The 16,040-nt window shown below is 35.3% G+C and overlaps 2 protein-coding genes across 2 annotated transcripts in view; both read left to right on the top strand.

Moving 5' to 3' along the window:
• Window positions 1-8,349, top strand: part of LOC129741613 (uncharacterized) — a 91,975-nt gene extending 83,626 nt beyond the window's left edge. Inside the window, exons 12-16 of the mRNA XM_055733352.1 lie at window positions 6,646-6,829; window positions 7,350-7,525; window positions 7,583-7,680; window positions 7,745-7,980; window positions 8,062-8,349. Coding sequence (XP_055589327.1) covers window positions 6,646-6,829; window positions 7,350-7,525; window positions 7,583-7,680; window positions 7,745-7,980; window positions 8,062-8,349 — 982 coding nt within the window. The remainder of the gene's footprint in view (window positions 1-6,645; window positions 6,830-7,349; window positions 7,526-7,582; window positions 7,681-7,744; window positions 7,981-8,061) is intronic.
• A 680-nt stretch (window positions 8,350-9,029) lies between these two features.
• LOC129741612 (uncharacterized) lies at window positions 9,030-15,578 on the top strand. Its single transcript, XM_055733351.1, has 4 exons — window positions 9,030-9,866; window positions 14,579-14,754; window positions 14,812-14,906; window positions 14,989-15,578. Exons 1-4 carry the CDS (start codon window positions 9,030-9,032, stop codon window positions 15,576-15,578), a joined length of 1,698 nt encoding a protein of 565 aa, XP_055589326.1.
• Window positions 15,579-16,040: the final 462 nt, after the last annotated feature.

Below are 16,040 nucleotides of genomic sequence, written 5' to 3'. Positions count from 1 at the left end.
ATACAGCTGTTTTGAAATTAACAAATTTGATTATTTTTGAGCCACTTTTTGAGCGTTTTTAATGGAATTTCTGCTGGCAAAATCTGGCCTTAACGAAGTAAAACCATGAGGAGATTGAACTTAAAGTATAATCGGTAAGTAAAGATCGTAGGATGCGAAGGGTACATAAAAGATTACTCTTTTTAGGCTTTTGAAAAGAGTGAAAACCATAGTTTTCGTTTTGAAAATTGTTGTTTTTTTTTCCACAGGAGCAGAATTTTGGCAAATCATTATATTTTATTCAAAATAATAAGCAAATACATAATTTAATATACTCGGGACCTTGCCACGAGCAGACGTGGTATAGGATTCAAACGCTGGAATTTGTTTAAAATAGGGTATTTCATAAGTTTTGTCGTTCATCAGAAATCATCTGTCCCATAGCCTCGGAACCAGATATACAGCATACGAGCTGTGGATCTAGCAAAAAAAAAATTGTTTGACGTTAGGTTTGAATGACTCATTAAGAGGCAACACTTTCAGCTTATCGGAAATTTTTTTTTTTGGAAATTTCAGCGAATAGCAGTGATCTACCCTTAGTTTTTCGCTTATTGAAAATTAAAAATGCTGGTATGAGACTTGACTTCCCTGATGACCCTTAGCCGAAGTTCCCAATCATATGCTTCACTCCATTGGTTGACTTGAACTTTATGGACATTTTTGACAGTATTTCCATACTTTTCCGCCACTCACACACAGTAGTTCTTTGAATAATCAACGGTTTTGTCGGCTATCAATTTGATAATGACGGGTTTTGAATGAAACTGTGCAAAATTATTTTTTCCTTTTTCTCTTACATCGTAAATATTTCCAAAACGCGTAAATTTTAAATTTTGAAAAAAATAGGTCGGTTAGTACTTTTTACAGGCAACAAAATGCTGTCAAAATTTTGAATGTCCGATTAATATTAAACGAGCTATAAGCAAAAGAAAGTGTCCCATTTCTAAAAGAACTAAGCTTTATCAAAGAAATGCTACAATCACACATTCAATTGCAAATAACTCATCACAATCAACTCGTATCGCCTCACAATCTTCTACCGGAGTAAATATCGAATTCTCCATTTGTCACTCCCTCTTCTCCCCAACTTCGATTTGTCCGAAAATCCAGAAGGGAGCAATAATTAAAGTTTAAGGCATTTTATTGGAAAACTTGATATTTTTCCAACAGTTCAAACAATTGAAAGAGCGAAAGTCAAATTTTAGAAGAACTTTTCTCACATTTTCAATCTAAAATAATTCGAACAACTTTTTTTGTGCTTGGTTAATTGTATTCAAGTTTGTTGCAGGCAAGTTTTTGCCCAATTTGTTCAAATTGATTGAAAATCTGGAATATTTTTTGAAAAAAAAAACAGGTTGGCTCGGGAAGCGCTGAATTTTTCGGCTGCTGCTACTGTTTGTTAGTTTCTGATTCGGCCTTCTTCTGCGGATGAAAGACGAATTGGCACAGGTTGCGCAGATATTCAAACTGCTATCAAAATTGGTTGTTTCTGATGAGACCACCAATAGAAATACGGATTGGCAAAAGAAGCTAAAATTTTTAAGGCTGCTGCTACAAACAACCGCACAGATTTGGAAGGCTGTTGCTAAGAATGTTTTTGATTTTTCTGGCTTTGATAGACAAAAACAGGGCGACAGAAAATGCACAAATTGGGAATGCTGTTGCTAAGAATGGTTTTCGGATTGTTCTGGCTCGGAAAATCAAAGACTGAGAGACGGAAAAAGCACAGATTAGAAAGGCTGTTGCTAAGAATATTTTCGGTTACGATGAACTATTTGCAGAAAATAAATGAAATTTTTAAAATTTTAAAAACCTTTGGTAACAAAAGAGTCTACAAATGAGATGAAGGATATATGAAAAATAATATATTGTTTTAGAGAATATATCTGTGAAATTTTATATTCTTAGATAAAGAATATTTAAGAATTTAAAGATTTAGACGCATAGAAGATTAAAATAAGGTAAAAGAAGTTGAAAATGAGCGGAAGGGTTGTTTTAAATCGAAAAACATTTTATCACATTTCATCACTTTGTTCCTAACGGGTCTACTACCTTGGAGTGCTAGATATAGAAAAAAGTTTCTATAACTAATCAATTTTTAAATATTTTTTCTCTGTGAATATAAAATTTCACCAATATAGTCGATAAAATAATTTCATATTATATTTTGTCTTAGAAAAAAATAAAGTTGATAAGTTAAAAATTTCAATTGAAAAAAGAGGTGAGAAACAATGTAGAGATTAGATGAAAGATATGCAGAAAATAAATATAATTTAATAAAATAAAATTTAATAATAACTATATTCGGCAACACTGAAGATCAATAAAGACTAGCCCACACTAGGAGACAACTCGTCTCGAGACGGCCTCAGCGACTCCCATTTTATTCGGGAGACACTGAGACTGTCTCAGGCTTCCAACTACAACAACAGACAACAAAGTTCATCTCATTACAAAAATCGCAGTTCAAGTTGCCTAGTTTGAACTGGGCTTAAATAAAGTAAATCTCTATGGCAACGTTCGTTATTTTTAAAACACTAGGCAAAACAATCAAATCAAAATCAGTCATTGAACCATTTTTGTGGGCGACCGACGTGTCTGAATGAATCTCTGAATTGAGAATCGTAAGAATCGTTAAATAACGACAAATTACACGAAAATTTATCATTTTTCATAACAGTTTTTTTCATATATTATGTACCTCAAGAACTTACTCAAAAATAATAGCAAATAAAATAGAAACCAACATTCACCACACTTGTATTCTTCATATAATGAGAAGGCGACATCATCAGCATCCTCTAGCGGACTAAATGGAAGCACTAACTCGAGAAATTCGTCTAACTTGTGAATAGCGTGTATTCCGGACTCGTCTGATCAGGGATGCCAGTTTTAATAAATGAAATTGTTTTTTTTTCTATTTTTGCACTGTAACAATTTTAGTGAATCAACAAACAAAAAGGGGTTCTTAGAAAATATATCCATACCATGATTGTAAATATTTCTGGTTTCTGACAGGTTTCGCTTTTCAATTTAGCAAAAAAAATTGATTTTTCGGCGAACTAAAAAATGGTATTGATATTGTCTCATTCCAGATGTTTCTTGTTTGAATTTGAAAATTTTCAAACAAATTGGTTTAACATCATCAAACTATGAGGTTTGAAAGATTATTTATCAAATCCAGATCTTAGGTCAAAGGATATTATACCGAGCTTCTATCCAGCAATGACATGAAATTTTTTTTAAATGTTCATAATTAATGAGTTAATTAAAAAAATCAATGCTTACAAATCGTTCCGAAGTGCCAGTGCTCCAAAAAACAAAAAGCTTAAAATTAATATCCATGTACTCTGATAATGGATTTGACTTTATGCGTAAGATACTTGTGACATATCTTTAAGTTTTCGAATAACATGAAAGAAGTGTAGGCTGGTGGTGCGATTTTTGAAAAGAATAGAAAATATAACTGAATTGAAATATTTTTTCTTATCGCAACGTCTTATGGGAAGGATTATAGCTTGCTGTTAAATTCCTTGATAAAAAATTCGCTACTTCCATAAATTAATAAAAATTAATAAATTTGCAACAAGCATAAATGAGAATAAATCCTTCCCCTGTTATTGTATCATAAAACTAAATAAAAACAAATCGGACTTGGCTTCAACAGAAATTAATAAACATAAATTAATTAATTTATGATAAAAATTCGTGCCAAAACCAAGCAAAATCAACAAAGCTATTGTTTTATAGATGATGCATGCTCAGTTTGGCGATACTTGTAAACTTATCAATACAATACAATCAATACGATACTTGTAAACTTATCAATACAATAATCAATGCAATACTCTCTCAAAGACTTAAACAAAGTTTTAAGAATGATCATTCGAGTGAAACAAAATTTGGTACCTGTTCACTGTTTTCCACCCCTGGGTTCGGGCGGCATCTCTGAGCAGCATTTTGGCAGCTCCAGATTAATATTTTGAAAGGGCACAAATTGATTTTTTTTATTAATAGGGACAAATGTATGCAACAGAGTTTTTTTTTGTCTTCCATTTTAAGCCAATTGTATGAAATAAATCAGAACAACTCTTTCGATTCTCAATGAATAATTGGAATATGACATATTTCTTAATGTTTTCCTATCATTAATTTTTGCACGTGAACGTAAAACAAAAGCCTAAGCAAATGAAAAATCAAAGCTGAAGAAGCTTCACAGAAACGATTATCGGGGAGAAAACAAAATTTCAGCACATTTTATTTAAGTTAACACGAAAATTGAGTGCACAGTAAGCATCATGTGATTTGTTATAAGCAAGAAGGAAAAAATCTTATTCCTCCATGGAATGTCACGAAGTTTTCACTAAAATTCATTTCAGGTTCCGAATGGCATGAATGTTGGTTTTGAAATGAAACATTTTTATCATTCCTTAATTTTTCACTATTACAAAACAAATGATAATCCAAAACACATAAAAATTATTTAAATATAACCAGGAATAATAAATAATAATCATTTTTTTCTTTTTTTTTTTAAACTTTATCTATATTTCATTTTTGTCTCCTTGGTGAACTTTTTTAATTTTTATTAAGCTTCAGCTTATTTTAGTTTTCCCATTTGTATGCACATATTCGAGGTAACGGATCTTTGTTAAAAACTCGAAATGAAGACAGAGATAAAATAAATTTTGTGGAAATCGATTTAAAGAAACTAAAAGGCGCAAATGTTGGATTAAGAATATGTAGTTTGTTTGTTTACTCGTAAAGCGCTGGAGGAAATTCTCAATACATGCTATGACAAAATTCTCAAATCTGTGCTGGCAGATTTAATCGTTAATTTCGTAGTTCAATGTGTTTTAAGTATTTTATGTAGTCATAATAAATTAGTCATTTATTATATTTGGCATTGACGTTTTTAAGTCTAATAACATTCCATTCTTTCTTCTGTTAAAACTTTGCGCTGAATCGATAGTAATATTAAAATAACGATGTTTAAGGGTTTGTATAACGTTCTAAGAATTGTAAGAATTTGCGCTGTTAATGATTCATATGTATTCAAATTTACTTCCGCCTTTTCGATATGCTACGCCACACTTGCGATTTTCAATTGAAAAATCAGGACACCTGGCATCTCTGATCGAAGTTCCGAAAAAAATCACAGTGTAATACTTCCATTTCTGTCGCCAGATAGCGCTATCCGTGTCTCCCGTTTTCTCGTTAAGAGGTTTATATCGGTTACAGTATATCTGATACAAGTGTTTCGATTTTGTAGCGCACTAAATAAACTAGCACAATAATATGGTAAAACCATAAGGATTTTTCCAGGGAGGTACAATATTGTGTTAAGGACTTGAACGAAGCGTCAAACAAAAATAGTGGAACCTGAATGAACGAAAACAAGATAAGCGAGAAACCTTTATAAGTGAGAGAATTCGACAGGTCCCGTGATTTTTATACCACAAAACCATTATATGTGAGATTGAAAACCTCTTCAAGCGGGAGTTGTTTTTATTTCTGGCTATACTGAGGAAATCTTAGAAATTAAATATTCCCAACTGAAGTTTTTATATCAAACTAATTTCTTGTACCAAACTGACAACGTAATATGAAGAGAAAATTAAGTCATTGTACCAAAACAGTTGTGTTGTACTTTTTTTAAACAATAATATATAAAAATTATTTTGGGGTGAGTCGTTCAAATGAACTAGTATGAAGAATTTAAGTCGATATACACAAATAAACACTCATTGAAAATTAATTATAAGTGATACAATTCGCATGCTTAAGGTGATTTTATATAAGAAGTAGGAAAGACTATTGCATTCGTCCTCATATGACTTAGTAATTATTTAAGGTAATATTATGCTCTTACATACTTCTTTCAGGCAAAATATCTTCAATTACTTCCTGAGCGAGAAAATAAAATTCAGTTCCCTGGACTTTCGCTTATCCAGGTTCGACTGTAGCTCACATTTTGCACAAAAACGAGGAATGCACAAAATAGAGAGGAGAAGAAAAAAATGAGAAAAGTTTTAGCAAACCATACACGAATTTTGTTCCGGATTCGATTTTTCCGAGATTTTCAACTGTTGGAAAGATTTATCCCTATTTTTAAATGTTTAGGACCCTTTAAAATGACCAAATAAGGTGAAATTATGCGTGTTGTCTCGTGTTGGGTTTATGACATATTACAGTCCCCTAGATTATGATTCGAAGACATAAGTACAAACCTTGTTTTTGATTATCTCTGAAGAAGCTCGATCGTCAATTTAACATTTTTAATAAAAATCAATTTAAAATATTGTGATTTACATTTAACATTTTGACTTAGGTGCAGTATTATGTCATAAATTAACACAGAATGAATTGGTATATGACGAGACGCATTTTAGTTGAAATTCTACTCCTAACTTAGGAGACTACTCTTTTTCCAGTTCACTGTCGTTTTGCCACACGACACACATGTCTTATCTTAAAAGTCCCCATTAAGCACTAATAATGTCAAAAGCGAAATTTGGCAAACGACAATAAAAATCTGAGGCGCCAGCGCCTTAATTATCCGTTCGTCAGACCGATTGAACTTTAAATTTAGTCGGTTTCCTCCAGGACTCTAATTCTGAACCGAATCCGGGAGCAAATGGTTGCCATTTCTTTGGGTAGCTCGCTCGGGTATACAAAGACGACGATTGCTTATATTCATAATCATTATTTTATGCTGAACATCAAACATTCCGGTTCGAAGCCACCGGCAGCAGGCGTAATGGTTTATGTGCCACGAGTTCATCCGCGGGTGTGAAGGCCCAGAGGTTGAGCTCGAGCGATGAGGAAAACGAGATTTTATTCTAACGAAGTTTTTGGAGAAAAACTTGGCTTCAAACTTGTATAGTTGTGTCAAGCCTCTCTGTGTAATGGATTAACTGTGCACAACGGGTGAACTCGACCGGATCGATAAGCGGGATGAGCTTATGTTTGTGCTTTGGCTGGCGGTGACACATAATCGTCATCCGAGGGGTGAACTGTCTTGGCATTTCGTCAAATCAGAATCGGAAAGAATCAAATGTTTCGTTTAGTCCATATTTATATCGTACTATAAAAACCATGCTACGGTTCAGAGGATACTGCATTAGTTCGGTTGCCTTAGCGGGGTTTGGATCTGAAAGTTTAGGTTTTTATTGCATAAGGGGTTGGTTGCACGTCAAAGAATAGGAATGAAGTGTCTTGTTTTGGTAAGTTTGTGACAGGTTGCAGCGCATTGCGGAAACGAGCGTTTATACACTTAGTGATGCTATGGCGAATGGAAATTCTTACAGTTGGTGCTCGCGAGCTGTGCTCTGGCTCAAGAAAAGGATGCCCGGTTCAACGATGGCCGATACTATCCAGAACTGTACCAGGGAAAATACAATGATGGAAAGTACCGTCCGGATAACAGTGGAGCTTATCGACCAGATGGTTCCGGTAGATATTCGGGTCAATATGTACCGTACAAGTAAGCAAGGGTCAAAAGTGTTACGTCAAAGAGTAAAAGTAACTTTCTTCAAAACAGAGAGGGCAACTACCGAGTAGGTGGACAAGGAGGATCAGGTGCTGGTGGTGGTGCTGGGGGTGGATTCGGAGGGCAAGGAGGACGAGGCGGACAGGGTGGTCAGTTCCTAAGAACAAATATGTAAAAAGAAACATCCAATTTTACTCCGTGTATGATTTTCAGGATTCGGTTCAGGAGGTTCAGGAGGTTCGGGAGGCTCGGGAATAGGAACTCGTACGGGAGGCTCTTCGGGTGCAGTCGTTGGCATCGTTAGCAGCAGCTCTGGATCCGGAAACACCAAAGCTGGTGCATCGGCTTTCGTATCCGGTTCGGGTTCTGGTTTCGGATCCGGTTCTGGTTCAGCTTCAAGCTCCGCATTTGGTTCTGGTTCAAACTCCGGACAAAAACTTGCAGTTTCCGTAATCGCTCCCCCAGCTCCAGCCCCCAAGAAGGTCATCAAAAACTACGATTTGGCTGGATCCGGTTTTGATCGCATCAAGGAACAGGTTAAACAGTACAACAACGACGGATACTACTACCGGTATCTTACCGAACAGAACGCACAGGTAGCCGAATCGGGTCGTCTAGAAGACCGGGAAACAGACAACGAAGCTCTGCGGGCTAAGGGCTTCTACGAATATGTTGGAGACGATGGCGTGCGGTATCGGGTTGATTACACTGCCGATGAAAATGGATTTGTGCCTCAAGGTGCTCATCTGCCAGTAGCTCCCGCTATTCCGGAGCAAATTCTTCGTGCACTTGAGTATGTGCGGAAACTGCAACAATAAGTCGCAGAGCTTTTGTTCTGATCTTTCGAGCAGAACCTTCAGTCATTCTCTTATGAGATTCTACTAATAGAGTGTGTATTATATAATTGAATTGTGTCATAAATTTGTATATTGGAAAAATTGTTGCCTTTCACTTGTAGTATTCTTCGAAATTCTTATTAAAATGCCATTGAAATTTCAACTGTAGTAATAATAAATACGAGGTGATTCCGAACAAGCTCGTTGGCTATAGTTGAAACCAAAGATAATAATAAAGGGTGATACGGTCATAATTTGGTCAATATCAACTTAGTTCCGTTTTGGACGTGGAAGCAACAACACGTATAGACAGCGCGCTCCTTGAAAGTGTTTTACCTGCGTTCACTCCTCGTGAGTGGTTAGTCTTTAATAAAAAACGGAAAAATAAACGGAAAATAAAAATGGAATCCAGAAAGAATACGTTAAAGTTAGTATTTACAAGCAAGTCTAAAAGTGCCAGTCATTTGGAAGTTTTACGGTTCTTTGCAAAGACAGTGAATATTCCGGCGTCAAAAGTGCACAGTGTATACAAGAATGAAAATGACCAAAGTTTTTATGTGAAACTGATAGACGAACAATCTTTCAACGAGATAAATAACTCGATGGACGACCAATACCAGTTTAAGTATAAAGATGGAGAAGTGACAAAAGTGAGATTTGAAATGGCCAGCAAGCTATTTCGCTACATTCGGATCTTCAACTTGCCACCAGAAACGGAGGATAAGGAAATTGCTGCCGCCATGAGTCGCTACGGGAAAATTCATCAGTTCGTTCGTGAACGATACCCAGCGGAATATGAATATCCAGTCTACAGTGGAATCCGCGGTGTTCATATGGAACTGGAAAAAGAAATACCGGCCAGTTTATTCATCGGACATTTTCGCGCCAGAATTTATTACGATGGCCTGAAAAATCGTTGCTTTTTGTGCAAAGCAGAAGGTCATCTGAAAGTGGATTGCCCGAAACTCATCAGTGTAAGAGAAGGCGAGACAAAAAACGTAGCAGGCAGCTCAAAAACTGTTGAACAGCAAAAACCGTTGTACAGTCATGTTGCTGCCAGCTTGAAAGTAGCCGTTACCGAACAACCTCAACCGACTACCTCGATGACAACACTACCATTGAGAAATGTTCTACGCCGATCATCTCCGGATATCACCACTACTAAGAACTTGGAAAACACCGAGAGGGATCCAATTGCAACGAATAAAGCAGCGGTCGTTCAAGACGACACAAATACAAAAGAAACCAGCACGAATTTGGATGAGGACGACGATTTAGCCACCAATCCTATCATCTCCAATACAGCCAACAAAGAAGCAGAGGAAAAGGAACCCACGGAAGTTGCCGCTACACACACTAATGCTGGCAAAAATTTTGGGAAACCCGAACGATATGCTTCATCGACAGAAGAGGACGACAATCCTGGTGCCAACGAAAATCGACGAGAAAGGACAACCCAAAAAAGACGAACGGATTCAGTGGCCGACAGCGATGAGTCGGTAACAGGTAAAGGTAAAAGGGGAAAGAAGACGACAAAAAAAGAGTCTGTTTTAAAAGCTATCGAAGATCGTAGTAATTTGAAAACACGATCTAAATAAAGTTTTTTAATTTGTCTTCTTTGCTTTTCAACCTTGTAGTTTTTTAATAAGTTTTTATTTAGTAACTCAAATATTAAAACTTTTTAAATTTTTTTTAATTTTTCGATTATTTTTATTTTAATGAATTTAGTCAGAAAACTTGCAACACTTAATTTAAATTCTATTAATTCAGCTTTGAAAAAATCTCTTTTAAGAGAATTTATATGGAACCATGATATTGATATTGTTTGCGTTCAAGAGGTGTCTTTCGAAGATTTTAGCTTTTTAACAACCCATTTTGCTATTGTAAACATCAGTGAGGATAAAAAAGGAACAGCTATCCTAATACGTAAAAACATTGAATTCAGAAACCCAATTCTAAATTCCAATGGCAGAATAACTTCGGTTGAAATTGAGGGAATGAATATTATCAACGTTTATGCCCATTCTGGTACAAATTTTAGGAAAGAACGTGATCATTTATTTACCAATGATATGCTCATTCATTTACAAAGCGCTAGTAAAAATATCATACTTGGAGATTTTAATTGTATCCTTTTGAAAAGTGATTCCAACTCCTTAGTCAAAAACTTATGTTACGGATTGAAAACTCTTGTTGAATCGCTCTCACTAATCGATTTTGAGTTTAAATTTAAAAAGGGAAAAACTCACTTTACATTTTGTCGTGGTTCTTCCAAATCAAGATTAGATAGAGTTTATGGATCTTCTGATATTTTTTCCTCTGTTATCAATATAGACACAATTGCTTTGCCATTTTCAGATCATCATGGTATTGTTTTGAAATATAACTCTTTAAATTTTGGAAACCAATTCATTGGACGTGGTTTTTGGAAAATGAATATTTCGTTATTGAATAATGAATCAGTCCAAGAAAAATTTAAAAATATGTATAGGCAGTTAAAACTACGAAATTCCTTTGTAAATTTGAGCTTTTGGTGGAATAATGATTTTAAGAAAAATGTTAAAAAATTATTTAAATTTGAAAATTTCAATATTAATGAGCAATTCCATAATTCAAAGAATTTCTATTACAATTGTCTCAGGGAAATTATTGAGGAACAAAATTCAGGACCCATTGATCTTGATGAAATGAAGATTGTTAAGTCCAAAATTATTGAATTGGAACAGCAACGATTATCTCAATTTAAATATAAATTAAAAGCGAATACTATTCATTCAGACGAAATAATCTCTTTGTTCCAGCTTACATCCTTTTTGAAGAGAAACGATCCATCAAAATTTTTAAAACTTAGAATAAATGACGAAATAATTCATAATTCTTCACAATTAAAATCAGTTGTTCATGCTCATTTCGCAGAGACTTTTAAAAAAATCTCTTCAGTTGATGAAGATAGAGCAGGTGTTTTAAATTATATCACTAAAAAGCTAGATGAGTCATCGGTGAACATTCTGACTCGCCCTTTTAGTTATGAAGAGTTGAAATTTGCCATAAAACATGCATCTTCAAAAACATCCCCAGGACCAGATGGAATAAATTATGAGTTTTATAACATTTTCTTTGAAGAAGTTAAAGAAGAAATGTTGAAACTTTTTAACGATTATTTTATTGATGGTCAATATCCACCAGCTTTATTTACAGAAGGAATTATCACACTGGTACCTAAAAAAGGAGATCAATATGATATTCACAATAAAAGACCAATTAGCATGTTAAACACAGATTACAAAATTTTGACTAAAATGCTGTGGATTCGTCTTCGGCCTTTATTAACAGAATTAATAGATCATGGACAATCAGCTTGTATAGAGTCAAGATCTTGTGTTGAAAATTTATTGGACCTAAGAGATGTTTTTCTCAAAGCCAATGATAATAAAAAATTTAAATGTGCAATACTTACAATAGACTTAGAAAAAGCTTTTGATCGTGTTGATCATGATTTTTTGTGGAAAATTTTGAATCAGTTTGGATTTCCGGATTTATTTATAAATTTTTTGAAAAGACTTTATCTAAACGCAACATCAAAGGTTTTAGTGAATGGCTTATTAACTTCTTCATTTCAAATTTGTAGTTCAGTAAGACAAGGATGTCCATTGAGCATGGCTTTATTCACACTCTACGTAGAACCACTCATAAGAATGATTTATCAAAATGTTGATGGCATTTTCTTGAACAATAAATTTATAAAAGTTATTGCTTACGCAGATGACATCAATATTTTGATAAGAAATGATCATGAGTTTGATACAGTTTTGCAGTTAATTTGTTATTTTAGTATCTATTCAAAACTGAAAATGAATATTTCCAAATCCAATTTTTTAAGATTAAATAACTGTAACTTTGGACCACAGCAAATTAAAGAACAGGAAAGTGTTAAAATTTTAGGATTGCAATTTTTTCCAAATTTTAAAACTACAATAGATAAAAATTACAACAGCCTGATAAACAATATTAAAATGACATTAGCCCATCATAGTAAAAGACATTTAAATTTGTTTCAAAAATCGTGGATTCTAAATAGCTATGTTTTATCAAAACTTTGGTACATTGCACAAGTTTTACCAATGGACAACAAACATATAAGTATTTTGAGACAGCTTACTAGTAAATTTATACGGAAAGGTTATTTTTATTTTGTATCACACACAGAATTGTATCTGCCGGTCTATAAAGGAGGAATTGCACTTGCTGATGTTGAAACAAAATCAAAGGCATTATTTATAAAGAATGTTTTATACACTAGAAATGGACAGTTAAATCCGAATGATTTTATCTTGCGCATTGTCAATAAAAATATCTTCTCCAGAAATATGCGAGAATGGTTAGCATTGGCAAATGAATTACGAGTCTTTCCAAATTTCAATACCAGTAAATTAATTTATGATTTTTTATTAAGCCGATTAGACATTGATATTAAAATGGAAAAGGAATTGCCGAGCCTTCAATGGGAAATTATTTTTGAAAATTGCAATCAAAACTACCTTAGCTCGGGTCAGAAGTCTTCCTTTTTTATCCTGCTGAGAGATTTGATTCCAACAAATGAAAAAATGTTCAGGCACAATGTTAGGGGGCTAAATTCTTCGAAATGCGATCTTTGTAACTTAAAGGACAGTTCTCTGCATCGAATTAAAGAATGTGAAAAATCTAAAATTATTTGGTCCTGGTTAAACAACGAACTAAAAACGAAATTCAAATTAGATATAACCGATGCAGAAGATTTATTCCAATGTACAATTAATAAGAACAATTATAAGTTTAAGGCAGGATTGTGGTTGACTCTAGAATGCATAACATACATAATAGAAATGAGAAAAGATATAAACATAAATGGAATTAAAGAAAGAGTACGATCCCTAAGATGGAACAATAAATTTATTTTCCAGAAACATTTTCAGAACTATGTAAATATGATTTGACTAAGGCGTATTAGTTGATAAGAGTGCAATAAGATTTAAGGAACAAGTGCTAGTTTTAAGTTTGTTATGTAAATATAAAAAAAATTTCATCAATAAAAAAATTAAAAAAAAAAAAAAAAAAAAAAAAAAAAAAAAAAAAAAAAGACATAAGTACAAACCTTGTTTTTGATTATCTCTGAAGAAGCTCGATCGTCAATTTAACATTTTTAATAAAAATCAATTTAAAATATTGTGATTTACATTTAACATTTTGACTTAGGTGCAGTATTATGTCATAAATTAACACAGAATGAATTGGTATATGACGAGACGCATTTTAGTTGAAATTCTACTCCTAACTTAGGAGACTACTCTTTTTCCAGTTCACTGTCGTTTTGCCACACGACACACATGTCTTATCTTAAAAGTCCCCATTAAGCACTAATAATGTCAAAAGCGAAATTTGGCAAACGACAATAAAAATCTGAGGCGCCAGCGCCTTAATTATCCGTTCGTCAGACCGATTGAACTTTAAATTTAGTCGGTTTCCTCCAGGACTCTAATTCTGAACCGAATCCGGGAGCAAATGGTTGCCATTTCTTTGGGTAGCTCGCTCGGGTATACAAAGACGACGATTGCTTATATTCATAATCATTATTTTATGCTGAACATCAAACATTCCGGTTCGAAGCCACCGGCAGCAGGCGTAATGGTTTATGTGCCACGAGTTCATCCGCGGGTGTGAAGGCCCAGAGGTTGAGCTCGAGCGATGAGGAAAACGAGATTTTATTCTAACGAAGTTTTTGGAGAAAAACTTGGCTTCAAACTTGTATAGTTGTGTCAAGCCTCTCTGTGTAATGGATTAACTGTGCACAACGGGTGAACTCGACCGGATCGATAAGCGGGATGAGCTTATGTTTGTGCTTTGGCTGGCGGTGACACATAATCGTCATCCGAGGGGTGAACTGTCTTGGCATTTCGTCAAATCAGAATCGGAAAGAATCAAATGTTTCGTTTAGTCCATATTTATATCGTACTATAAAAACCATGCTACGGTTCAGAGGATACTGCATTAGTTCGGTTGCCTTAGCGGGGTTTGGATCTGAAAGTTTAGGTTTTTATTGCATAAGGGGTTGGTTGCACGTCAAAGAATAGGAATGAAGTGTCTTGTTTTGGTAAGTTTGTGACAGGTTGCAGCGCATTGCGGAAACGAGCGTTTATACACTTAGTGATGCTATGGCGAATGGAAATTCTTACAGTTGGTGCTCGCGAGCTGTGCTCTGGCTCAAGAAAAGGATGCCCGGTTCAACGATGGCCGATACTATCCAGAACTGTACCAGGGAAAATACAATGATGGAAAGTACCGTCCGGATAACAGTGGAGCTTATCGACCAGATGGTTCCGGTAGATATTCGGGTCAATATGTACCGTACAAGTAAGCAAGGGTCAAAAGTGTTACGTCAAAGAGTAAAAGTAACTTTCTTCAAAACAGAGAGGGCAACTACCGAGTAGGTGGACAAGGAGGATCAGGTGCTGGTGGTGGTGCTGGGGGTGGATTCGGAGGGCAAGGAGGACGAGGCGGACAGGGTGGTCAGTTCCTAAGAACAAATATGTAAAAAGAAACATCCAATTTTACTCCGTGTATGATTTTCAGGATTCGGTTCAGGAGGTTCAGGAGGTTCGGGAGGCTCGGGAATAGGAACTCGTACGGGAGGCTCTTCGGGTGCAGTCGTTGGCATCGTTAGCAGCAGCTCTGGATCCGGAAACACCAAAGCTGGTGCATCGGCTTTCGTATCCGGTTCGGGTTCTGGTTTCGGATCCGGTTCTGGTTCAGCTTCAAGCTCCGCATTTGGTTCTGGTTCAAACTCCGGACAAAAACTTGCAGTTTCCGTAATCGCTCCCCCAGCTCCAGCCCCCAAGAAGGTCATCAAAAACTACGATTTGGCTGGATCCGGTTTTGATCGCATCAAGGAACAGGTTAAACAGTACAACAACGACGGATACTACTACCGGTATCTTACCGAACAGAACGCACAGGTAGCCGAATCGGGTCGTCTAGAAGACCGGGAAACAGACAACGAAGCTCTGCGGGCTAAGGGCTTCTACGAATATGTTGGAGACGATGGCGTGCGGTATCGGGTTGATTACACTGCCGATGAAAATGGATTTGTGCCTCAAGGTGCTCATCTGCCAGTAGCTCCCGCTATTCCGGAGCAAATTCTTCGTGCACTTGAGTATGTGCGGAAACTGCAACAATAAGTCGCAGAGCTTTTGTTCTGATCTTTCGAGCAGAACCTTCAGTCATTCTCTTATGAGATTCTACTAATAGAGTGTGTATTATATAATTGAATTGTGTCATAAATTTGTATATTGGAAAAATTGTTGCCTTTCACTTGTAGTATTCTTCGAAATTCTTATTAAAATGCCATTGAAATTTCAACTGTAGTAATAATAAATACGAGGTGATTCCGAACAAGCTCGTTGGCTATAGTTGAAACCAAAGATAATAATAAAGGGTGATACGGTCATAATTTGGTCAATATCAACTTGACGTATTTCTTTCAATTTCGCATTTTAAAAACCTGAACACCCCTCATTTTAAAGATGTGTGTGTGTAGAATGTTACTCCTGTTTTGATTTTGGAATTCACTCTTCAATAGTCAAAATGCCGTCCAAGGAAGAATAGCAGCGTATCAAAATTTTGCTCGCGCATCGCGAAAA

Source organism: Uranotaenia lowii, chromosome 2 (assembly GCF_029784155.1).
Source record: "Uranotaenia lowii strain MFRU-FL chromosome 2, ASM2978415v1, whole genome shotgun sequence".
Lineage (NCBI taxonomy): Eukaryota > Metazoa > Arthropoda > Insecta > Diptera > Culicidae > Uranotaenia > Uranotaenia lowii.
This window is presented reverse-complemented; position numbering and strand designations above follow the sequence as displayed.

Coding starts and splice junctions, on each gene's coding strand:
- LOC129741612 (XM_055733351.1), top strand. CDS start 9,030: ATGGCCAGCAAGCTATTTCGCTACATTCGGATCTTCAACTTGCCACCA. Junction 9,867..14,578: donor TGGCCGACAGCGATGAGTCG/GTAACAGGTAAA, acceptor AAATTCTTACAG/TTGGTGCTCGCGAGCTGTGC. Junction 14,755..14,811: donor GGTCAATATGTACCGTACAA/GTAAGCAAGGGT, acceptor TCTTCAAAACAG/AGAGGGCAACTACCGAGTAG.